We start from the raw sequence: 25,863 nt of genomic DNA, 5'->3' as shown, positions 1-25,863 counted from the left end.
TGCCTTGCTCATTTGGTGGCTTAGCTACCCGACTCCGACTCTTATGCTAGCAGCTTAAAGTGTAGCAACTTGACTTGACTTGAAAAAGAAGAGTTTTGCCAGAGCATGGCGGCTCTTTCCTTTATGGTTAGATATTCAGAACCTGACTCAAGAGTGGGGTGCAGTAGTGACGTGGTTGTGCTTGTTGGATTCTTGAATCTCTTGTTGATCTGAGTGGTGGTTGTGTCCTTAATCATGATGGTGTTTGAAGTTGAAGCAAGATCCTCCACTAAGGAACACCTTCCAACCTCAAGTGTGAGTTTTGGCACCCATTTTCCCTTGTTCATTATTGATGGCCTTGAGGTATCAGCCGGCTGTTTGTTGTCCCAGATTTGCAATGGTTGTCCGGCTTTGTTTGGAGCCTTTGGTAACATCTTCTTTTGTTCCTTGTTGATTGGCCTCCATTGATAGGTAGTACCTTTGGGCAACTGTGGAGTGCCCTGGTCACGCTTGAGCTGAAGCAATGAAGACACAGATCTTGTTTTGGCAACCAGAGACGGGTGGATCCTTTGTAGTATCCTTGAGCTTGAAGTACTCTTTTGGATATCCACATGGTAGTTGTTGTTGGCATAGCACTGTTCTTCCCAAGCTTGGTCCTTGAGCTTCTCTTCTTTGTCTTCGTTCTCTTCTGTCGTTGGCTAAACGATGGGGTCACTAAGCTCTTCTTAGGAAGCGAGAGATGAGTGGAGCCTTCATGGTAGCCTTGAGCTGCTAGTAACATTCTCGGTTTATGAGTGTTGAATTGTTGTGGACAGTGTTTCTTCTGTTGTTGCCCTCCATCTTTCCTCTTCTGAGTGTTAGGGTCTTGTGACTTGATCTTACAAGGTGATACAACATTGGAAGTACTTGCCTCACAGTTTTGTACCACCATCATTACTCTCACAGGCACAACTTTGTAGCCCTCTTCATCACAAAATTGAGTCTGTGGTGGCAAAGCACACACATCCATCGTGGCTAAAGTGTGATTCCACTCATAAGGATCTATGTTGTCCTCAGGAAAAGGTATCGGAATGTAGTCTTTGATATTTATCAATCGATCGGTTTTTCTCCTATCTTCTTCCAGTAGATCCTGGCTTGGTACCTCACAAATCCACGCATCTTTCACACTGTTGCCGGATAGAACTCACTTTGTCCTTGTGTTGCTCCTTAGCAACCAGCTCTTTTGTTAACGCAAGGCCTCTGCTATCCATCAACTCAGCCACATATTGCCACAGCTTTGGTTTAACCTTTAGAAAATCCGCTAGTGGTAATGTTGCAGTGACAAGAGCTGATAATATGGCTTACAAATGTGCAGTTTCTTTCCTATCAGGAGTTATCTGTCTAGACTGAGGCACTTGGACAATTTCGGTCCTAGCTTCATACTCACCCAAACAGGATGGTAATGTAGCTAAGGTGTTGGCCTCACTATCTTGATCTCCTCCTGCGTGCAACTGGATATCAGATAAGCTTCTCGCTACTCCAAGATACTCCGTCATTCCCACTACTGAAAGTGGAGTTGTCTTAGCTGAAAGCTTGTCCTTTTCTTTAAGATCTCTGACTTGTTGCCAAAGTTCATCAGCCATCTCGTCTTCTAGAGAAGAAACAATGGAGGTGATTTCTATGTTCTCTTCAAGTTCTAACTCTTCTGGTTCTACCTCAGCAGGTTCCTCTCTTGGCAAGATTTGTTCACCACTCTGTTGGCTCTCATCACGCTCAGTTTCAGGCACCTCTTGGATAGTCTCTAAAACTGGCTGCGTCATGCTCATTCTCCTAGGCTGAAATGGATGAGGACCCTCAAAGGTTGTCTGCCTGTCTCAAATCAATTGTTGGTGCCTCACCAAATCAATCTTTTCTTGTAGGGGGTCTGGGTATTCCGTTAACTTGGGTGGGATTGGTGTTTCGATGTTACTCGACTATTCCATGCCTTTAGAAGGGCATCGAGAGTCTCGTTAACTTTGTCAACAATCATCGATCCTCCTTCATTGCTTTTTGATTCTGAAGCTAGTTTCCCTGCTTCTTTCTTTCCTTGAGTCTCTGTTTGGTTTTGCTTTTGTTTACCCTCATTTTTTCTCGAGTCTATTACTCTTTTCAAACCCTGATCAAAGTCTGATTCTTGTGAGCTATTTGTCTTTCTCTATTTCCTCAATTTTCTCGTTTTTTTCTTTCTTTTTGACGTTTCTGAGCTCCCTGGTTTGGATGTGTCCTCATCGTTGTCTTTTACTTGTTTGGCTTGCAGAGTATACACCCTGAGCAAGTACGTTGTGGATATGTAAAGCCACCAAGCATGTACCACAAGTCTTTGTGGGAAATCTAGCTTGAATGGCCAGCAAAGTGGATGAAGAAGAGGGCTGGGACTTTGAAGATCTATTATGATTCCCCAAGGGAGATGCGGATTGACCCCATGTATTGCCCAACAGAGAGAAGACATACTTGGCGAGAGTTTGAGAAGATGCAGCAGGAAAATCTGCATCTACTGAATTTCCCTAAGTTGCCGAGTCCACTGGGATATACAGAGATCAACGATGAGTGGCTGACAAATCTATGTGAGCACGTCATTGAGTATTACAAAGGGGTGCCTGACTTCAGTGTGCTAATGCTTTGTAAGTTTTTATGCCTCATCCACACTCTACTTACTTGCTTTGAGAATGAGAAGAAGGAGGACCCCAGATATTACAAGTACAACCTTGGTGATCAAGAGCTTGCATGGGACCTTAATGAGTTCCCCCTTCCCCAGACAGTGCATGGACTATACGAGCGGGTTTGCCATCTCAGTAGCCCCTATGTAATAGCATTTGAGGAGATGATGACCACCGGTTTCATTCCAAGTTACATCTCAAACAATTTTGGCCCAGAAGCACCTGTCGGGCATTCATTTATCCGACGAAGGCTACTAGATGCACCACTTCTCACAGATCCGGAAGAAATCAGAATGTAGCATGACATGTACAAGAAACTCCGATGGACAAATGTGCCAACAAGGCAAACTGAGGTTACACTGCAAAACATCTTGAATTGCATAAATGATGTAGAGCGAACAGTGATCAGGGTCAACAAAGGAGGACGAAGCCAAAGGCAGCACCCATGGGCACAACCTCATCCTCAAGCTCAAGCTTCGCAACCACAAGATCAAGGCAATGCACACATTCCACCTATAGGGGAGGTGCCTGTTAGGGAAAGGCCTCAACCACCCCCACAACCACTCACAGGCCTTGGAAGACCGGTTCCCTCAGAGATGGCCACAGGAATCTCGTTGATTAGGCCTCGCACCAAAAGTACACAAGGAGGCAAGGGCATAAAGGACAAGAAGGACACAACCAAGTAGCATGTCCAAGGATGGACACAGTCAAGGAAGGGGGGAGTGTTCCGTCAAATCTTATGCAAAGCGGAACGGGACCATCAATTAAGTGTGCAGTTTACGAGAAAATCTCGGGAACCAATTTTTTATTATTTTCTATGTATATATGGGAAGCCCAGGTCTAGGGAACATTAATATAACTTGATGGGCTCACATGGAGTTCCAAATTGTATATTTAATCTCATTTGGCCACTTAGTGCCCGGCCGCCCAAGTATGGGCAGTTTTGAGTTTTTCCCTTATATAAACCCATTTGTAGAGAATTTTGGGTTACTTCCTTGTGTATTGTCAAGAGATGCTAATGAGAAGAGCTCTCAAGCATTAAGCTCCCTCTCTTTCCCTCTTATGTACTATTGAGCTTATGCTCCTTGGATTAATGAGAAGTCTCTACCTTATTCTCTCTATCGCTTATGTATTGAAGTAGATTAAGTCTTGCTTAGTTGAATGCTTTGCTTTCTTGTTTATGCATGCTTGTGGGTAGTGTGTGGAGGTCTCCATTGAAGCTTGCTCTTGCCCATACCCATGGCAATGAGCTACCCATTGGATTGACTCCTTCTCTTAGCTTGTGGGCTTGACAATCGTGGATTGCATGCTTGCTAGAGCTTGTGGGAACAAGTGGGATTCACATTGTTTGAGTGCTTGCCTCGGGGGGGTCACTTACAAAAAATGTGCATATCACGAGAGTTTAATAGAAGGACATTTTAAATATTTAAAACTTACAAAAATATATTTAAAGAGGGGATTTATTTATTATATTTTGGAAAAAAATTACAGATTTGAATAGAAAAGGATAAATAATATTAATTCAAAAATTCACAGATAAGGGAGTTTCAAAATAGGCCTTGAACGCACGCGATATAGTAAGTTTTCATAGAGTGAACCCCCCGAGGTGCTTGCATGATTAGGAAAGTATATTCAATCAATCAAATGAAGCTAGAGAATGCTAGGGTATGTAGATTAGGAATGTAGCAAGGCATGTGGGATTGTGGGCTTCATTTCTATTCTCTTAGTTGAAGTGTATGTGTGTAAGGGATTGAGGGAGGTGTTGAGCTTTGATAAGAAAGGGGTAGTCTAGTGATTTGAGCTTGCTAATGTGCATACTCCTGAGAAGGAAGTTTCCAAGCTCTAGACGGGTTTAGTCCTCGGATGACATTGTGTTTTCATACACATTGGTCAATGAGTGATCTATAGTTTCCCTATATCGCAAGGTAGAGAACATCATTATCAAGGACCAAGAGCTAAGAGCTGTCTATGGACTTATATTTGAATGGCCTGTGAATTCTGGGACTGTGGACAAGTATTCGACCTTGGTAGTATCTAGATCCATGAGCTCCTTGCCGTTTTGTTTTGCAAGAAGGACAATATTGAAATCTGTTGGGCTTGTTGGAATAATTATCTTGGATGTTGGCACTTTGACAGAAGTTTGGTTTACTTTGGTAGTTCCTAAGTGTCGAACAACATTTTCGTCTTGCACAGGCAGTAGCTTGTTCTTGGGTAGCCATTGCTTGGTAGTAAGTCTATCTGGTTGTGTCTTTATCATGTGTTTAGGGTTTGTATTTGTTGTTTTTGGTTCTATCAGACTTGTATCTACTGATACTTTGATGCTAAAGGTGTGTGAAGTTGATCCTTATTCGGTAACCATAGTTGTCGGTTTTCCTCATAATACCCTTGGGCTTTTTTGAGCTTCTTAGGTAGCCACCTTTGGCTAGCTCCCAAACCTCTGGTATGGGTAAAAATTGGTGGTAGGCTTGGTTCCCTTGTGTGTAATATTCTGAGTGGTTGTTGTTGTGGAAGCTTACGCGTATTCACTTGAGAGCTATCTGCAACTGATTTCCTCTTAACAATGGGATTTGTTGTTTCCTTTAGAGGAAGTAGTGTCAACTTTTGTTGATCCATAGTTACGTTGATAACCTACTTTTCCCAATCAATAGAGCACTTGTGGTTGGCCATCGAGTTCCTGCCTAGTATGACTTCCTGTGCACATTTTGCTTTTGCCGACACGTAAAAAATGCGGTCTTCTTGGCAACCTTGTAGATATATAGTAGTTGTGAGTACCCCTAAGTAGTCGAATTCTATATTTGTGAAACTACACAAAAGTTAGTTGATGAAGGTAGCAGCTTATGAGCACTCAAGTGTTTTTGTAGTTAGCTGATGAAGGTAGCAACTTATGAGCACTCAAGTGTTGGTAAGCTTCTGCCGAAAGGACATTAACATCCGCCCCTGAATCCAAAATGGCTGTAAACAAAAGTGTGGGAGAAGAGATACCAATTGACACTAGCAGTGGCTCAATGTAATCGTCTCCATTGTTGCTTTGTAATTCGACCATTGAATCTGCATCCGGCTTTAGCCATCCATTCTTTGGCTTCCACTTAAGCATCTTCCTTGAGTTGTTGGAGTGCCAACTTCCTGTTCTTGGCTGCATGCATACGCTCAAACATACCATCCGTTAAAGGCTCATGAAATCTTTTCAAGTGACTACCGTTGAGGAAAGTTGCCATTGGTTCACCGTCCAATGTTTCCAATCGTACTGTACCACCTGTGGTGATCTCATTAATAACAAATGGACCGAGTCCTCTCAATTTTAATTTACGCTTCTAATTCTTGAGTGTGTAAAGCAACACTAAGTCCCCATTTTGGAACTCTTTAGTTCATACATTCTTGTCGTGCCAACGTTTTTGATGCCTTTTCTCCGCATACATGCCAACAACGGCTTGTTATCGTGTCTCGTCAAGGCATTCCAATTGTTCTACCCTGTCAAAAAATTTGAGTCCGTTCCAGTCTAGGGAAGTTGCTACGCGTAAAGTTGGTACCAAGAATTCTATTGGCAGGATAGCGTCTAGTCCAAAGACTAAATTGAAAGACGTGGTGCCAATCGATGTTTTATATCCCGTTCGATATGCCCATAGTACACTTTACAATTTGATCTCCCAATCATTTCGAGATCCTTCGACAACTTTTGTAAATTCCCCATTTGGCAAAATCTCTTGTACTCATCATAGGCCGTAATGGCATATTGTCGTACATGGTAGGAGTGTTAGACCTCTGGCACTGCTCACAACACTTAACAAATTCTTGTGCATCATGAAATAGAGTGGGCCACCATAAACCTAACCAAAGGATGTTTTGTGCTGTGGTTTCCCTCAAAAAATGCCCACTCACTATTCCCGCTTGTGCCTGGCATAATATGGAAATGTATTCATTCTCGCACACACATAAGCGCAAATTACCGTCCTTGCCTTTTTTGTAGAGTTGCTTTCCTACAAAAGTATAGGCTGCAGCCTCTACAACAAGAGCCTGTTGTCAATGCTTAGGTGTGGAATCTTCCAATCTTCCCTTCTTGAGATATTCAATTATGTACGCACTCTAACTAGGACTGGGACTAAGATGGTAAAGAGTGGCATGAGGAACAGGTCTCTTAAAAATGCATTTTTTACAGTCTCTAGTAAACTTGGCAACATCATCATGAAGCATCGGCCACCAATATCCTTGCCATAAGATTCATCGGGTCATGTTTTCCTTAGAGAAATGGAGACCGCAGGAGCTCACATGCGAGTCACTCAAGATAACGGGGTAGTCATCTAGGCAAACTACTAAACGCAAAATTCCGTCATCAGCTAAGTAATACAATCTTCCCGCAAGAAGTTGGAAGCGCTTACTAGCCTCTCGAAATTCAGTTTTAGTATTAAGATCGTCTTCCAATTCGTTGAGTAAACAAAGTCAAAAAATGAACAATTCGTTCACACCATTTAGGCACAATTTCCACCCGGAAGAGAACCGCATCTGGAAGGTCATCATCTACTCCACATGGCTCTTCTCCGGAAGTGATTCTAGACAAGTGATCGGCCCGTTGATGAGTAGACCCCTTTTTTACGGCAACAGTGAAATCAAACTCAAGAAGAATGACAAACCATTGCACAATGTGTCCCGTGGATCATGGCTTATTTACAAGGTATAGAAGATCTTGGTGGTCCACAAAAAATACAAACTCGCTTGCCAAGAGGTAATGGCGGAACTTCTTAACAACATAGATCATTGAAAGACCTTCGCGTTCCATTGTGGTGTGATTCTTTTCCGCAATGTTCATTTGTCGGCTGGCATAAGAGATAGGGAAATCCATGTTTTTCTCTCTCGGTTGAGCTAGTATACATCCTATGCATCTATATGCACATGGAAGACCTTATCCCAATCTGGACCTTAAAATAGGTGCCAAAATTAATGTTGTCTTGAGATTTTCAAATGATTCCTCACATGCTAGAGTCCACTCAAAGAAAACCAATAAAGCATACAAAGGTCTTGCAATCTCGGCGTACATGTAAATGAACCGCCTGTAATAGCCGCAATGGCCCATAAAAAATTGTACTCCCTTAGGGTTTACGGGTCTAGGAAGTTCAACAATTACACTAATCTTATCTAAATTCATCGAAATGCCATTTTTGGACACTATATGCCCTAAAATTTTGCCTTGTCGAACCATGAACTTGCATTTCTTTAGGTTGAGACAGATTTGGTAAATTTGACACTTCTCAAAGACTTTTTGGATGTGGTCTATATGATCGGCTCACTTAGTTGAATGTACGCACAGGTCATCCATGAAAATCTCAAGGAATTCCCACAGATATTCTCTAAATTCATGAGCCATTAGCCTCTGGAATGTGGCTAGAGCATTGGTTAGCCCAAATGGCATAACCTAGTATGTAAAAATACCCCATTCAGCGGCAAAAGCTATTTTGTGTTGGTCTTGTAGTGCTATGGACACTTGATTATAGCCCAAAAAAACATCAAGGAAAATGTAAGCTTGCTTTCGAGCTACTCTTTCTAACACATGGTCAGTGATACGTAGAGGGTAGCTATCTCTTACGGTTGCAGCATTTACTTGCTTAAGATTAACACTGACTCGCAGCTTGTCGTTCTTTTTTGACACAATCACAATTGGTGATACCCACTCAGTGTGCTAAATTTTGTAAATGAACCCATTCTCTAGCAGCTTATCAATTTTCTCCTTGATTTTTCTTCCAAAATTATCATTGTACGTGTAAGGCCTTTGTTTTCGCGGTTTTGCATCGTCCTTCATGGGGATAGTATGTTGGCATATAGTCGGCTCTACCCCTTTCAGGTCTTTGTAGCTCCATGCAAAAATGTCTCGCTATTCTTTGAGCGTTGAGATCAACAACTCCTCCTCTTCAGGAGTCAAATCTGTGGCAATATAGATAGGCCTCGATTCCTCACTAGGATTAGCAAGGTCGATTCTTTTTCCATCTTTCGGCCCATCATAAGATGAGCATAAGACTCTCCCATCATTTCAGGTTTATTGTCATCAAACTTCACATCCACCTGGAGAGTTTGCAATGGTGGCCAAAAAGCCCTGCTTCTGTCCATATGCCCTCTACAACCGAGATGGCGCTCTCCCAGTGATCTCATACTGTTGAACATAAATTCAAATCAAAAGTCAGATTTTATGCAACACGCGGCTGGCCAGTCAAAATATGCATAAGTAAAAGAGTGTTTAGTGCAAGAATCTTACAAAATCCTCCTCGAAACTGGCCCAGCCGCCACTCCCAAGGTGATGGGAGGATCTAGCCTCCACTCGAGCTCTGACTGCGTCCCTCTGCTGCTGTTGCCACCTGTCTGGAGTGGTCATCCTCTCCTCTCTGATACCCCTCCACTCCTCTCTGTCAAGCCAGGCAGGTTGAGTATCTGTAGTCCGTGTGTCTGAACTTCGATGCTTGATGTAGTCGTGCATGTGCACACCCATCCAAATATCATCAAAAGCATCCCCCCTAGAGGGCATACTCATGATGTAGTGTACTGATAATATAGTCCTTGGAGGATTTATCCAAGGACCTCCAAGAGACCATGACAGTGTGTCAAAAGATCTGTCTCCACAACTTGTGCATGCGTCTCATAACCTTCTTCCCCTTAGGGGTCATGATGATCTCACCGGTTGTACGATCGATGAGGTATGAATATCCCTCTGGCACCTTCCTGCCATAAACTGTCGGAGTCCTGATTGGAGAAGGAGAACCCTCGTTGGCCAAAACCTCAGGCGTCTCCTGTATAGTGGTCGGGACACTCCTCGGCGTGCTCTGAGCACTCTGTGCCGCATGTGTAGGAGAAACTGCATCGTCGTCCCCGTCGCAACAATCGGGCCTAGACTCTCGTGAAAGTCTGCTACGATGACTACGTCGGCTCATGGCCGACGCAACGGTATGCTCTGAGTGCAAAGGACAGGTCTGGTGCAAGCGCGATCTTGAAGGAGGAGTCTGCTATGAGCGCGATCGCGACTGAGATGTACTGGATCTCCTCATAGTCGCAGCTCTGCCTAACACCTGATCTAGCTGATCAAGTGAAAGAGAAAGCAAGAAGCGATCTATGTCTGCGGCGCTCGGGTGAGCGCTATTGGTGGGATCACTCATACTGCAGGTGTATCAAAGAGGTGTGTCTGTAGCTCCACGAGAATATAGAAACCTGCATATACAAAATAGATGAGACATACTACTCTCTCTCTCTGCATCTCTCTCATTGAACAATTTTAAAAATGTAATAAACAAAGATCTGTGGCATGTAACGAGGACGCTCATTATGCAAGGTCGCTTGTGGGAGATCAATGCATGGATCAATGCATGTTATGACGATGTGTGCATTAAGCCGGGCGTATTTCTTGCTGGGCACCTGCAACTGGTTTAGGGTTTAGGGTAGCTTCTTGGAGAGCCGAAGAGCCGATTCAAGAGCAAGTAATGAGTTAGTTCATGGAGCATAAACGTAAGTGGCTTCCAACAAGGCTGGTTATGTGAAGGCTAGTTATGTGAAGGCTAAAGCATCTGCACATCAATCTACTGCTATTCCTCCGCGTTTTTCAGCATTGGCACCTTCCTTCCTACAACGATTTTCAGCCCCGGACTATATCTCATCAGCGTTTTCAGTTGTGGATCCCTCTTTCATCAGCATTTTGCTAGGTGGTGGCCTCTTGACTGTTGTGCGGGGGGCGTCGGGTGACTAGGAGAAGCTATTTGGTGGCTGTTTTTTGCTATTTTCTGCACTTTTGGGTTGTTTTCAACCTTGGACAATGGTATCGGAGGTATTTTCCAAAGGTACCCTACAAGCAGCTTTGCGGCCTACTTCTTCCTCGGCTATTCCCCTCTTCAGAGAGGGTATTCTGGTGCATTTTCTTGAATTTTCTTCTTGGAGAGTGTCTTCTGAGAGCGGTTAAAGGGCTCGGTTTGGTTCTTTCAATAGGCGTGTTTGCGGAGGTGTTTTTGTGCAGCTTTGATGGGTCCTCCTTGTGTATCACCAGAAGTCTCCCCGGCAGTGCAAACTTGCAATAGTGCCTTTGAGGTATGGTCTAAACTAGAGGATCTCTATGTTAGAATATGGCATCTCACGTGTGTTAATTAGGCTCATTTATTGGATGGTCACTTGAGAGGTAGGTAATTACCTAACTCTAGAAAATGTTTCCAGTGCCTATAAATAGGACGGCATCACCAAAGAAGCAACAAGAAGCCCAAAGTGAACTCTGAGAAGAAGAAACCACAGGAGAAAAGGAAGCCCATCAACTTCGAGAAGAGAAAAGGAAACAACAATCAAGGGTGGAAGCATGAATAGGTGGTACAAAAACCAATGTCTTTGACACTTCTTTCCAAGTGGTTTCAAGAACCTTAAAGTTTACCATTTTTGAGAAAATAAAAAAATAGTATGTTTCAAGAACGTCAAATTTTACAATTTGAATGAAAATTGGGATCTTCTGCAACGGTTCTTGCTCTCCCTCGATCTCTGTTTCTCGCTCTTTCTGACATGCCCGAGCACCTTTAGCAAAGAATCCCTGGACTCTCTCTCTCTCTCTCTCTCTCTCTCTCTCTCTCTCTCTCTCTCTCGGGAGCTGCAGCAAACAATCCGTAGACTCTCTCTCTCTCTCTCTCTCTCTCTCTCTCTCTCTCTCTCTCACGCACACACACACACACACACACACTCTCTCTCTCTCTCTCAATCATGGAGGGCCTCCATGACAGTAACAGCTCACGTCATGTGGCACCTCCAGATTAAAGGTGCAACATTACTTATTACGTTCATGCACTTCTTGACATTATTAGACTTCCTGGAAGAGGGAATGCATGTAAATGCGTCATTGCTTGCCTACATAGCATCATTCAAAATAGAAAATGCGTCATGCATCGTTGCGTGCATACAAAGTATATTTATGAAGAGGAAATGCGTGTAAATGTGTCGTTGCATGCGTTTGCATCATCATTCAAAAGAGGGAATGCATGTAATGCTTCGTGGAATGCATACATAGTATATTTAGGAAGAGGGAATGCGTGTAAATGCATCATTGCATGGTCTTCGTTCGGAAGAGGAAAGCATGTGTATGTGTCTTTGCATGTGTATGTGTCGTTGCAATTAACATTAATGTCAATTAACATTAGTTTTCCCTTGCAGAGTTTGCCTACAATTTATCTCATCACAGAAGCTTAGGCATGACTCCCTTTAAGGCTTTGTTTAGACAAGATTTTCTAACTCCCCTCAAGTTGTCAGATCCTTTGATTTCAATGCCAACTACCAAAGATATGCTTGAAGAAATGGACCAACAACTCAAGTCAATTAAAGAAAATCTCAAGGTAGCCATTGATTGACAGAAGAGCTACGCCAAATTGAAAAGATCAGCCAGAGAGTTTCAAGTGGGAGAAATGGTTTTCCTAAGAGTTAAGCCTAAGAGATCAGAAAGTTGGCCTTTAGATATTGTGGCCCCTATCAAGTCACAAAGAGGATAGGGCATCAGGCCTATGAATTATTGCTCCCACCGCACCTTAAGATTCATAATGTTTTCCCTGTCAGCTTGTTAAAGAAGTATGTCCTGATCCATAGCATGTTTTAGGAGTTGATGATGTCGCTTTTGTGTCGTAGGATGAGGTACTGGCGGAACCTGAAGTTATCTTGCAGTCCTAAGAAAAGCGGCTGAGGACCAGGACACTACGCAAAGTTTTGGTGTAGTGGGCTACCCTGCTGAAGAGGCTTCTTGGGAGGACTGGGACCAGCTTCTAAAGAAATTTCCATATCTATCGAGGTAAGGAATTTTTTTTTGTTTTATTGGGGAGTTTGTAAGGGCCCTCCCCGCCCTCGAATGATATATTTTTAAATCAACAGCTTTTACCGACTTCCAAAAGTTTTTGTAATTTAAATTCCCCCCTCCGTTGATGTAATATGGATGCTCTTTTGAAAAATTAATGGATCAAGTTCAGCAGCAGAAATATGGGTTCAATTTGTTCTCTATGTGTCAGTCAAATTTTTTAATTATGAGCAGGGTTGCATCGAGAGAGTTAAAGATTTATTTTTTAAATCCAAACCCATGGTACATTTAAATTTTTTTTAAAAAGAACTCCAGCGAGGTGTACAAGACCGCTCGATCCTCGCTTTGCGTTGGAGGTTTTTTCTTTTAAGACACGAAGACGGCCATACCACAAAATTTTTCAATCGCTTGAATTAAATCCCGGACCTTGGTAAAAATTTTTTATAAAACTGCGTGGGCAAGGATTTAACGCAGGAACTCGCAGCTCCGTTGGGATTTTAAATCCTAGTTGGAGCACCAACTAGCCTTGATAAGGAAGTAATGGGATGGGGACATGCAGTTGAGCATAGAAATTGGGTTTGTCAAAAAGGACAGACAAATTTGTAAGAAGAATTTAACTTGTAAGGATGAAAGGAGGGGAAGAAAAGAGAGAAGGGCACCTTGTACCATGAATTTATTTTGTGTAAGAGAAGGATAGAAAGGTGAAAGGCTTAGGGAATGAAGCATGTACCTCCTAGCTTGGGGAAAAAGTTTCTCTCTCTCTCACATCCCTTCTAAATGAAAAAAATGTAGTCTCTCTCTCTCTCTTAGTCTTTTTTTAAAAAACCCATAGCCTTGAAGCATTTCTCCCTCTCTCTAAGCTTTAGAAATCCAAATTTTAGCCAAGAAGTGCATCTCTCTCTCTCAATGTCTGTAAATCGGCTGCCAACGTTCTCTCTCTCTCTCCTTCATGAACCCACACGTGCAGACAGCCGTGAGGAGGCGCTTGAGCATCTCTCTCTCTCCATCGAGCTTGGGTAGGAGCCTTTGAAGGCTAAGGTAAGCAAAGGGCAAGGCAAGAAGGCAAGCAAGGAAAGACGGGGTTTGCAAAGGGAAGCTTGTCAAGAAGGAAGGTGGAGAGCTTTTTCATTGGCGGTGGAAGGCTTGTGGCTAGTGGAAGTAATCCTCATACACACATAGCTTGGGAGCATCCCTCTCTCTCTTTTGGACCCTTGAAGCCACTAGCAAAGCAAGGGCAAGTAGAGGGCAAGAGCAAGGGCAAGAAGAGGGAATGAGGAAAGCAAAGAAGGGCAAGAAGAGGGAATGAGGAAAGCAAAGCAAGGGCAAGAAGGGGGAATGAGGAAAGCAAAGAATCAAGGCAAGGGCAAGAAGAGGGAATGAGGAAAGCAAAGAATCAAGGCAAGGGGCTATTCAAGGATCCAAACCCTCAAGCTTTGCCCCCAATTGGGGTAGGTTGGCTCTCTTTCTCCTCTTCTTTCATCTTGCTATGAGTCTTTCATTGCTTTGAATCTATTGTTGATCATTGCTTTGAATGTATTGTTAATCATTGTTATGAACCTATTATTTGATCATTGGTTTGAATTTATTGTTGATCATTGTTATGAACCTATTGCTTGATCATTGTTATGAACCTATTGCTTGATTATTTCTATGAACCTATTGATTGATCATTGCTATGAATCCATTGTTTGGTTATTGCTAAGAGTTCATTGCTTGGCACATTGCTAGGGACCCTTCACTTGAAGTTGCTATGAACTTCATTGGCTGAATATAGCTATGTAGTCATTGCTTTGTATGTTGCCAAATTTCCATTGCCTAAAGAAGGTTAAGGTTTTCCCTACTATGCCATTAAAGAGAACTCTAGGTTTCATTGTAGGTCACTAGATGATGCTAGGATCCCATTGCTTTGCCCTCAAAGTGGCTATGCCTTTTCTTGAGAAATTCCTTGTTATGTTGAGGGTTGCTCTAACTCCACTACCTTGCATACATAGCACCGTTAAGAAGAGGGAATGCATGTAAATGCATTGTTGATTGCATTTATAGCATCGTTAGGAAGAGGGAATGCATGTAAATGCATCGTTGCTTGCATACATATACCATTAGGAAGAGGGAATGCATGTAAATGCATCGTTGCTTGCATACATAGCATCGTCAGGATGAGGTAATGCATGTAAATGCATTGTTGCTTGTATACATACACCCTTAGGAAGAGGGAATGCATATAAATGCATCGTTGCTTGCATACATACACCGTTAGGAAGAGGGAATGCATGTAAATGCATCGCTGCTTGCATACATAGCAGCGTTAGGAAGAGGGAATGTATGTAAATGCGTTGTTTGCATACTTAACATTGTTTGGAAGAGGGAATGCATATAAATGCGTAGTTGCTTGCATACATACATTGTTAGGAAGAGCGAATGCATGTCAATGCGTCGTTGCTTGCATACATAGCATCGTTAGAAAAAGGGAATGCATGTAAATGCATCATTGCTTGCATACATACATCATTAGAAAGAAGGAATGCATATAAATGCGTCGTTTCTTGCATACATACACCGTTAACAAGAGGGAATGTATGTAAATACGCCGTTGCTTGCATACATAGCATCGTTAGGAAGAGGGAATGCATGTAAATGCATCGTTGCTTGTATACATACATTTCTAGAAAGAGGGAATGCATGTAAATGCGTTGTTGCATGCATACATAGCATTGTTAGGAAGAGGGAATGCAAACATAGCATCCTTAGGAAGAGGGAATGCATGTAAATGCATCATTGCATGCATACATACACCGTTAGGAAAAGTAAATGCATGTAAATACGTCATTGCATGCATATGCCTCATAGTGCGGAAGAGGGAAGGATGCATACGCATTGTTGGATGCATTTACGTCATAGTTAGGAAGAGAGAAGGATGCATACGCGTCATTGGATGCGTTTACGTCATAGTTAGGAAGAGGGAAGGATGCATATGCATTGTTGGATGCATTTACGTCGTAGTTAGGAAGAGGGAAGGATGCATACACATCTTTGGATGCGTTTACGTTATAGTTAGGAAGAGGGAAGGATGCATACGCGTGGTTAGATGCATTTACGTTGTAGTTAGGAAGAGGGAAGGATGCATACACATTTTTGGATGCGTTTACGTCATAGTTAGGAGGAGGGAAGGGCGTTTACACATCATTGGATGCATTTATGTCATAGTTAGGAAGAGGGAAGGACGCATATGCATTGTTGGATGCGTTTACATTGTAGTTAGGAAGAGGAAAGGATGCATATGCTTTGTTGGATGCGTTTACATCATAGTTAGGAAGAGAAAAGGATGCATACACTTCATTGGATGCGTTTACTTTGTAGTTAGGAAGAGGGAAGGATGCATATACGTTGTTTGATACATTTACATTGTAGTTAGGAAGAGAGAAGGATGTGCTTGTGTTGTTGCCATTTGAAATGTAGGTGTAACCCCAAAATGTCTAAAAGTGTAAGATAGCTTTGTGAGTCTGCTTGCACAAGGAAAGAAAGATGAATTTAGCTTTAGTTCATTTCAATCTATGGTGGTGTCACAAAAGTTGTTTTTTTGGAGGATTCTAGTTGTTCCTGATTGGCCATAATCTGGCCATGGATTGAGTAAATGAATTGTCCATAAGAGAAGTTTGTTTTAAAGTTACTGTATTTAAATAATTTCTAGTTATTAAGATGTCTACCCTCAACGACGGCTGGGAAAAAAGCCCGTTTGATGCTTATTCATGTGAAAGTTTCCCTCTACGGCTAGGGAAAAAGAACGTTTTATGCTTATTCGTGTGAAAGTTTCCCTCTACGGCTGGGGAAAAAGCCTGTTTAATGCCTATTTGTTTCCCTTGAGACTGGAGTAAAGCCTAGTCTATCTTTTCATTCGTTTGAGAGTCCTCCGTACAAAGGAGACTCTGGAAAAAATTTCGCAGCCATTTTATGGCGAGGATGGTCATGGACGACCATCCCTTCTTCAACGAATCCCTAGTAGGCAGGGATAAGCGGGAATGGGGAAATTTATTTTTCTTTTTGGGGTAGATAATGAGAGATCGCACTGGTTGTGTGAAGAGCAAGGTTAATTTGCAGTCTATTATGTTTCTGTCTATTTCTTATTGTTATCAATCATAAGTCTATGCAGTCAATCTTAATCTGCAAGTTAAGGAGATGCTGGATAGATTGCTGAAAGTTGGTTTCATAGCACCCATAGAGAATTCGGATTGGATTTCTTCGATCGTCATTGTGGAGAAAAAGAACAAGAAGCTGAGGATTTGTGTGGACTACAAGAAGCTAAATGCGGCTACCATCCTGGATGTTTCCACTGCCATACATGGACTCAATTCTGGATGATGTAGCAGGGCATGATATCTATTCTTTTCTGGATGGGTTCAGCAGGTATAATCCGATTGATGAATATAATCTATTCTATGTCTTTTGTGGTAATGTGCATGGAAGATGCCAATGATGAATATAATCTGCTGTTGGGCAGACCCTAGTTGCGCCAAGCAAAGGTGCAGCATAGCTGGGAGTTTAATCAGATGAGCATTTGTTGGGAGTGCAAGAAAGTGAAGGTCTCCTTGCGAGAATGTAGTCAACTCAGAAGTGCAATATGGCCGGTGATTTGCGAAACAATGAATATGGTGGAAGAGTTGGAGGATGATGAGGAGGAATAATTTCTTAAGGAAAATGCCAAGTTGATACCACTCTGTTCAGTGGATGTGGCATACATAGCAGCAAAATATGCGGTGGCTAGCCCAGTAGTATGTTTGACGACAGCGAATGAAAAGAAAGTTCTAGTGGAGAATATGCTGGCAATCGATGGATTTGAGTCGGAAGATGGTCTGTACACTGCATCTATCATGTTAGATTTGAAAATGGATCACAAAAAGCCATTCAAATGCACAATCTAGTGAATTAGCATGAAAAGCGTTATCTCCGTCTAACTTGTGCAAATGAAGCTCAAATGAGAGATTTTTGAATGGCCTATCTTTGCCTCTGATTTCTGCCTCTGATAGGCAGTCTTCATGCGATTCCTTTTGATCACTATCTCTCTCCTCTGCTGTCAAGATTCATCCCTTTCCAAAATTAAACTGGCCACATTGGCCATTGTAAGATCTGCAAACTCTATACTGGAGCCCGCACTAGCCGCTGCTTTCCCTCTATCATCTGCCTTTGGAAGAGAAGTAGTCGACGTTCTTCCTTCATCGTCTGACATCATCAATGATCCAAATTACGATACGCTGGTATATACGCTGGTAAACCTCGTTACTATTGTTGTTTGTATATAAATATATATATATTACAGCAAGGGTGCATTATTGAAAGCCATTCACTTTCACATACCGTCTCCACAAAGAGTACAACAAAGAAACAAAGCTGTAAAGCTAGCATTATTATACATTGTACAATAAATTTGGTCACGTGGGCTATAATTCACTTTCCCATAGTTGCTTTCACATTCCCGTACTCGATAAAACAAAAACTATTCCGAGGGATGTCGCAAAAATGATCACTTCAAGACAATTGTGCATTGTTTACATTGTAATGTAAATTTGGTCACATGGGCTATTCACTTTCCTATACTTTCTTTTACTGCTTCCACAAAGTTCACACAACAAAGCACAAGAGTTGTCCTTTTTGCATCCTGATCTCCAAGTTCCGATCTTTTCTCTTATTGTTGATGATATTCAGAGGATGTGGAATATGCTTAGTAGATGCTGGTATGGTTCATATGGTTTGCCAGTAACGAATGTGTGTGTGTCTGATAACAAGGGTGCATTATTGAAAGCCGTTCACTTGTCTCCACAAAGAGTACAACAACGCAACAAAGTGTCAGGCTAGCATCATTATACATTGTACAATAAGTTTGGTCACATGGGCTATAATTCACTTTCCAAGGGTTGCTTTCACATTCCCATACTTGGTAAAAAAAAACTATCCCTAAGGATGCCGCCAAAAAGACAAGTGTGCATTGTTTTTACGTCCTTTTTACATACTCTCCAAGTTCCATACCTATCTTTTCTAGAGCCCTATCACAAAGCAGAGTGGAAAAATAACTTTAAACCTTTCAACTTTTTAATGATTCACGAGACGGCCACTTTTCTTCGCTTTTCTCCAACAGAGAAGGTACCATAACTGTGAGAGACATTTTTCTTCAACAGAGAAGCTACCGTAACTTTTCTCCAACAGAGAAGCTATTGTAACTGTGAGAAACATTTTTCCCCACACGTGACACACGCGCACGGGGCAAGCGGTAACTCAGCTGGGATCACTATAAATTGAGCTCCAGCCTCGGCCCTCAACAGATACCTACAACTGTCAACAAGCAAAATCCGCGACGATGGCTGGTGCGCGCAGGTAGCGCTCTCTCTCTCTCTCTCTCTCTCTCTCTCTCTAATATGATTTACTGCAGCTTAATCAATGTTTATATGCTAAGAACAACTCACTAATTTTGGGTATCTCTTTCTCTCTCTCTCTCTCTCTCTCTCTGATTAATATGATTTACTGCAGCTTAATTAATGTATATATGCTGACCAGAGCAGCACACTAATTTTGGTTGGTGCTCTGCAGCATATTCATGTTCATGTTCTGCATGGGTGCCATGGTGGCGCTAATAGGCGCTGTAGTACCGGCAGACCGGACAGCGGTGCCGGTTCACGGCAAGGTGGGCAGCGTGGTTCGCGAGGAAGGCTGCCCAGAGGCTGCATATGCCTACCCCTTTCAGAGTGTGTGCGACGTGCCAGCACAGTTCGATGTGGAGTACCACCTTGTGGCTCCTTTCAGCAATGCATTGATAGCCAAAGGGGGATTGACGGCAGGTTTCGGCTCCTCCGTTTCTTTCACGGGCAACCAGAGCGATGAAGGGTACAAGTTCAAGTTGACAGCGCTCTCGTCATCCGCCTCCGAGAACATCACCTTGGAGACTGCTTTCACTGTCACCAACACCGAAACCGAGAAGAAGCTTGGGTGGCAATTTAGTGCTTGGCACCGCTCCGTTGTCCTTTCCTTTGTGGACGATGACGATGCCACCGAGTTTCACTTGGCTAGAGCTTGTAATGTCCCCTTGCCTTGCCCAGAGACCACGGGCGCCCGCTGCGAAAGCTACTTCTTCCTCGCTCCCGCCCTCGTTGGCCTCACCGGCATCGGCTCAAACTCCGGTTTTGCATTCTCCTGGATTGTGCCTTCTGGCTCTGAATCTTCAGGGAACCTGCCCCTCCTCCTACGCAGGGTCTACTAGAACAACATCAATATTCTCCTGCGGAGGATTGTGGTTGTGCCACAGTTTCAATAAGTAGCAGCTTCAGTTGCAACTTCTTTTGTGTGTGTGTGTGAGAGAGAGAGAGAGAGCTTGCAACTTCTTTTGTGTGTGTGTGTGTGTGTGAGAGAGAGAGAGAGAGAGATTGTGCACTTCATTGAGCTTATTACATTTGACAACTAGGTATGCACGCCTAAACTCTGCTAAGAAAATTATACGCACCACACAAAGCGACAAATTAACAAACACTGTGATTTGTAATTTTTAGTAGCTTCGCGTATTAAAGAATGGACAAAAATTACATGGAAGTTATTTAGGTGTTGCTAGTTGTTGTATAATGCTAGGTAGTGGAATGGGAGTAAAGAGTTGAGAACCATTCAATTTGTCTTAAACAGAGTTGTGATGAGTATGTGGCATCGTTGTTGTTGTCATTAAAGATAGGTTTTAAACAAGTGCCTCTCAAAAAACAAAAGCGAAATTAGTTACACAAAGAGTTTAATTTGTAAGGCAAGTTTTACTTCAGCAATTATGGTTCCCAACAAGTAAAAAATAATGCTATTAATTAATTAGTTGTGGCTGCTGGTTCCAAAATGCAAAGTTGGATGGTCATTAAAAAAAAAAGGAAAGGGGGGGACGTGTGCCAGGCACGCGCCCCCCCTTTCCTTTTTTTTTAAATTTTTGTGTACTTTCTCTCTCTCTCTCTCTCTCTCTCTCTCTCTCTCTCTCTCTCTCTCGTTCTGGTTCTCTGCAGAGCAGACGGCAAGGCAAAACAAATCCATGGCGAGAATAAAAGGCAGGGGTTCGTGACACCCAACTCATTTGGGAAGAAGCCTGCCTGCAACATTTTGTGTTCCATATCCTCTAGCTTCAACTCGATCTCTTTGCTCTGTGCATGCTCTGCACCTTATTATTTGGATCAGTCCATGCTGCAAGCTTCCATGCTTTATTCCTTATTCTCATGGCTTCAATGTCTTTGGCCGCCAGCTGGGGTGCTGCATATATATTCACCATTAAAACGTAAGCTGCCCCATCGCATGTATGCCAAGTGTGGTGGTGCAGGCGGTGCAGGCGGTGCTCTCAGCAACATGTATGCCAAGTGTAAGCTGCCCCATCGCATGTATGCCAAGTGTGGTGGTGCAGGCGGTGCTCTCGTCAACATGTATGCCAAGTGCGGTGCAGGCGGTGCTCTACTGCCGGTGCAGGCTGTGCTCTCGTCAACATGTATGCCAAGTGTGGTGGTCTCATGAACATGTATGCAATGTGTGGACTGCAGCCTGCAGGCGCAGCAGAGGCAGAGAGAGAGAGAGAGAGAGAGATGGCAACTAGAGAGAGAATTTGAGGCTAGAGAGAGAGAGGTAGGGGTGACTAGAGAGAGAATATGAAATTAGAGAGAGAGAGAGAGAAGCTTGAGAGAGAAATAGTCCAAAGCATTCAATTTTTTAAAAAAATGGGGGAGGGGATTTTTTTTATTAGTTATTTTTTATGGGCGGTGGACGACAGGGGTCGAGGGCCGGGGAAAAAAATTGGGCACCACCATCTTGATCGGGACGGGAAAAAAAAAACCCGTGGAATTTGTTTTTTGTCCCATTATGTATTGAGTATATAAATAATTTTTTTTGTTTATACATCCCATTAGCAATTATGCCTCCCCAATCTTAAATGAAATTGATTTCATTAATTATGCCTCCCCAATCTGAAATGAAATTGCATTAATTAGTTAGATGGGGAGGAGCTTAAAAGTAAACTACATTTTTTTAAAAAAAAGGAAGGGGGGGGCGAGTGCTTGGCACTCCACCCCCCCCCCCTTTCCTTTTTTTTAATCTCTCTCTCTCTCTCTCTCTCTCTATGTGCGCCTTCGCCTCTCCCTTGCAATGTCTCATGGATTTGTTTCCCCTTGCACCCAACATACAGGTCCACTAGAGCATTGCCCAGATCGATCTGCTTCTGCAGCAACCCATGCCTTGAAATTTCGACATGGATTTGTTTCCCCTTGTCAACAGCTTCAAACATGCAGAGCCTGTTGGCCTTGCCCATTTTGAACATCCTGCAATCAAAGCAATCCAGGACAGAGCTTTCCTAGAAGGGAGCTTCTCTAGAGCACTTTGCGCCTGGCAAAGAGCGCCACACTTGGCATACATGACCACGAGAGCACCACGCAATACAATATGATGCTCCAACAGCCCCTGCCTCCATACCTTGTCAATGGCTCCAGCAGCACAGGCTTTGAGGATGCAGGCATAGGTCACTTCAGTTGGAACGATGCCATTACGATGCATTTGTTCAAAACAATCCAAACCCAGTTGGCCCTTCCCTTCTCGCGCATAGCTTGCTCTCTCTCTCTCTCTCTCTCTCTCTCTCTCTCTCTCTCTAGCTTCTCTCTCTCTAGCCTGCTATCTTTCTCTAGCTTCTCCATCCAAGATGCTATTATGCATCTTGGATGTTAAAATAATTTTTTTTTTTATATCCAAGATGTTATTATGCATCTTGGATGTTAAGGCAAGTTTTACTTGAGCAAGTATGTGCACGATTAAACTAATTGTGTTTGTACAATTCATTGGTTTATTACATTGACAAAGAGAGAGAGAGTATGTACCTGGTTTGGAGGCATCGTTGTTGTTGTCATTGAAGATAGGTTTTAAACAAGTGTCACTCAAACAAGAAAAGCGAAGTTAGTTACAAAACAAGTTTAATTTGTAAGGCAAGTTTTACTTGAGCAAGTATATGCACAAATAAACTAATTATGTTTGTATATTTCGTGTTTGTATATTTCGTTGCTTTATTACATTTGACAAAGAGAGAGAGAGACAGAGAGAGGACACAATGTCTTAAAAGTTTCATTTTAAATTTGATTTCTGCAAGACCAGAGAGTCTATCAAGTATTTCTTGAGGAGACTAAGACATCAAAACTTTATGCAATAAGCTTGATCTCCAGTCCAATGGATGGTCCTCCATAGCAAGGTCCCCATTTCTTGAATTTTTTGAGTCAAAGAGAGCTTTTCTTCCGTCTACTTTCAAAAATACCATGTCTTCTTCTTGAAACTCTTGTAGTTTTAAAATTTTGTTAACACTTAGATATTTTGACAAATCTAAGCTTTTCATATTCACTTTTCATTTCATTCACAATCTACTTGCCTATCCAAACCTTTCCAACATGGCCACACCAAGGAGAAGAGATGCACTCTTAACTGTAAATTCCTTTCCGTGGTTGCTTTTATACGAAAATTTGTCCTTCTCATCCTCGGGGGATGCACCTAAAAAAATGTAAGTGTAGCACGTGAGTTCAACAGGAGGGTTTTTTTAATTGACAAAACCTATAGGATTACATACAAGAGGGGATTTTTAATTACACTTTTGAAAAAAACCTGTAGGTTCCTTAAGAAAGAGGGGTAATTTTATTAGTTGATAGCATGTAGGTAGAGGGGGTTTTCTATTACCCCTTGAACGCACGTGATACAGATGATTTTTTATTAGTGGACCCCCCGAGTTCTCATCATAGTGTGTGTGTGTGTGTGTGTGTGTGTGTGTTGGTGTGATGGATTTGTGGCTCTCTGTGTGTCAATAGAAAGGGAGATTTGCATGTAATATGTTTCTTAAAGACACTATTAACATTTAATATCTACCACATGGCCTTCAAATTCAACCTTTTGTTTGGGACACAAAAACATGAAGTTTCCTTGCTGTTTCCAAGCTTGGAAAATGATGGAATCTACAAGAAACACATAAACACCATTTCCTGGGCCCGACCTACCATTTCCTACAACTGAGGTACCATGGACTCACAAGTACAAGAGCAAATCCGTACCATCCAATCGCAAGTATAAGACTAGATGGATACCATCCATTTACATTTTTGCGGATGCCTTGAATTCCCAAAAATTGAATTTCTTGTCTATCACATAGGTCATGACACAACAGTAGGTGATAGCCCTGCAAGAATGCATTCTAGCACCAAGTTTGGGAAATGGAGAACCATAGAACCCACCCCCAAACATGAAGTTTTAGTCTTCTATCATAGAGGGGATTGAGGAGGAGGTCAAGGATGAGGGCAATCTGGTTGCAAAGGGGGACAAGAGTTCGTTCCCTATGACGATGGAAAAGAACCAGGTAGTACTATCACAGTTCAACCCTTGGTTTGCAGCTTGCCTAGCTTCATCAAGTATGATGGTAAGTGATAACATGGTGTAGTCAATAAGTTCATCAAGCAATTTATGGCTCACTTCATGTTAGCTAAGATTAGGGACCCATAAGACAAGGTTCACCTAGCAGCCCCTCATCTCACAAGCAAGGCGGTGCCATGGTGGCAGCATTGGACTGTATAGAACCCTCGTATGCCAAAATATGACTGGAGAACATTACAATTGGGACACAATCATCTCAAATTTCAAGCACTATTTTCTCTATCCACAATACCTCACTACATTGGAGGATGACTTTGTTGAACTCAAGTAGAAAGGAATGCCAAATTTGAGTTACTTCAACAAACTTTTGACCTTAGCTTAGCAAATAGAAGCTACGGATAAGTAGAAGCTCTGGGCCTTCACTTGAGGGTTGGATTCCTCAATCATATATGCGATCAAAAATCTCAACCCAAAGACATATGAGGACGCATTGGCACTGACACAAAACAAGGAGATAAAGCTAAATGATGGTAAGCCAAAGCAAGCAATAGGTGGGAATTCTTTGCAGTAGCATAATGGGAAGGGCCACAACAGTAATAACAACAACAAGAATGAGAAACTAAGCAATAGTTGCAAGCCTAGATGACTCCCAACGAAAACAAAGGGCAAGGATAATAGGTGGATTACTATACTTAGAGAAGCAAAAGGCCTATATGGTCGAACAGAGATGCTTAAGATGTCATGTCAAATAGCATGGGAAGGAGGACTGTATGATGTGGAAGGAAAGGCAATAAGCCTCAATCAAACCAACCACCCTAGCTTCAAAAACCTCAGTAGTCCCAGCCACAAGCGTGGTGGTACAAAGGGCCACATATTTACCATTATCCTCGACACTGGTAGCACAACGGATCTTGTCTCCACATCTAGATGCCAAGTTAGAGTGTATCATGCTGCCCTTTGTGCTCGATGTTGATGGGTTCACACCAGGTATCCGCATGCAGATCACCGAAAAGGTGGCAAAAAAAGGAACAATTGTTTATTCAACAAGTAGCATTTGAGCAACATTTTCTTGCCGCTCCCCTCATAGGGTGTGACATGATCCTTGGGAACCCTTAGTTTGATAATGATTAGATAGCAAGATGAGCACGTTCTTCATCACAGAAGGTGTGCCTACCCTAGTCACCCTCACCGATGTTTAGAGTCTTCTAGGTATCCCATTTATCTCACATCTCCAGGCAAAGTGAGTCATCAAGAAGGGAGCCGAAATTGCATTATTGTATGTTCGAGTTTCTTCAAAGCATTTTTCAACTTATAATCCCAAGCAGGTTGGCTTCATTTATGGATCCAACACCACAATATCACAACTAGAACATGAACCCGGGATTGAAAAGGCATCATCATATCCTGTTGAGAGATGACCTTCCTCTGAAAGTTCTGCCCTATCAACCAAAAGACCATTGGATCATGGTCATTCCAGACCCAAAACCACCGAGCGAGTTTCCTATTGCTTATCAAAAGCATTGGAAGGGCAATTGGAGATGGATCGGGCCGGATTCATCCGTCTGAGGTCATCTCCATTCGCATCACCCATCCTCTCTGTCATAAATAAAGAAAGGTCGCACCAATTGTGCATCAACTATATAGATCATGAAACAAGCTGACAATCAAGAACAAGTTCCAGATGCTTCAACTTGAAGAGTGGCTACCACCAAGTTTGGATTTTTTAGGCCAACATTCCAAAAACAGCTTTTAGAACCGAACAAGGCCGCTATGAGTTCGTGGTGATTCCCTTTGGCATAACTGGTGCTCGAGGGACATTCTATAAAACGATTTCCTATGATTTTTCTATACTTATTGGGAAGTGTGTTTTAATATTTTAAGATGATATCCTAGTTTTTTTAACAACATATGAGCAACAATTTGTTGGATGTGGAGAAGGTTTTACGAATTTTGGAGGAAAATCAACCCTAGAAATTGGCATCCGAGGAACCAGTTTTGAAGATTACCCTCGGGGGGGTCACTTACAAAAAAATTGCCTATCAGATGAGTTCAATA

At 42.5% G+C, this 25,863-nt stretch overlaps 1 protein-coding gene across 1 annotated transcript; it reads left to right on the top strand.

The window, feature by feature from the left end:
• The first annotated feature begins 18,650 nt into the window (after window positions 1-18,650).
• On the top strand, window positions 18,651-19,749 carry LOC147622554 (uncharacterized). The gene is made up of 2 exons (XM_086822094.1): window positions 18,651-18,792; window positions 19,006-19,749. Exons 1-2 carry the CDS (start codon window positions 18,776-18,778, stop codon window positions 19,670-19,672), a joined length of 684 nt encoding a protein of 227 aa, XP_086678220.1. The 5' UTR covers window positions 18,651-18,775; the 3' UTR covers window positions 19,673-19,749.
• Window positions 19,750-25,863: the final 6,114 nt, after the last annotated feature.

The sequence above is a fragment of the Cibotium barometz genome, chromosome 28, assembly GCF_041138505.1.
Source record: "Cibotium barometz isolate CiBa-2024 chromosome 28, ASM4113850v1, whole genome shotgun sequence".
Taxonomy (NCBI): Eukaryota; Viridiplantae; Streptophyta; class Polypodiopsida; order Cyatheales; family Cibotiaceae; genus Cibotium; species Cibotium barometz.
This window is presented reverse-complemented; position numbering and strand designations above follow the sequence as displayed.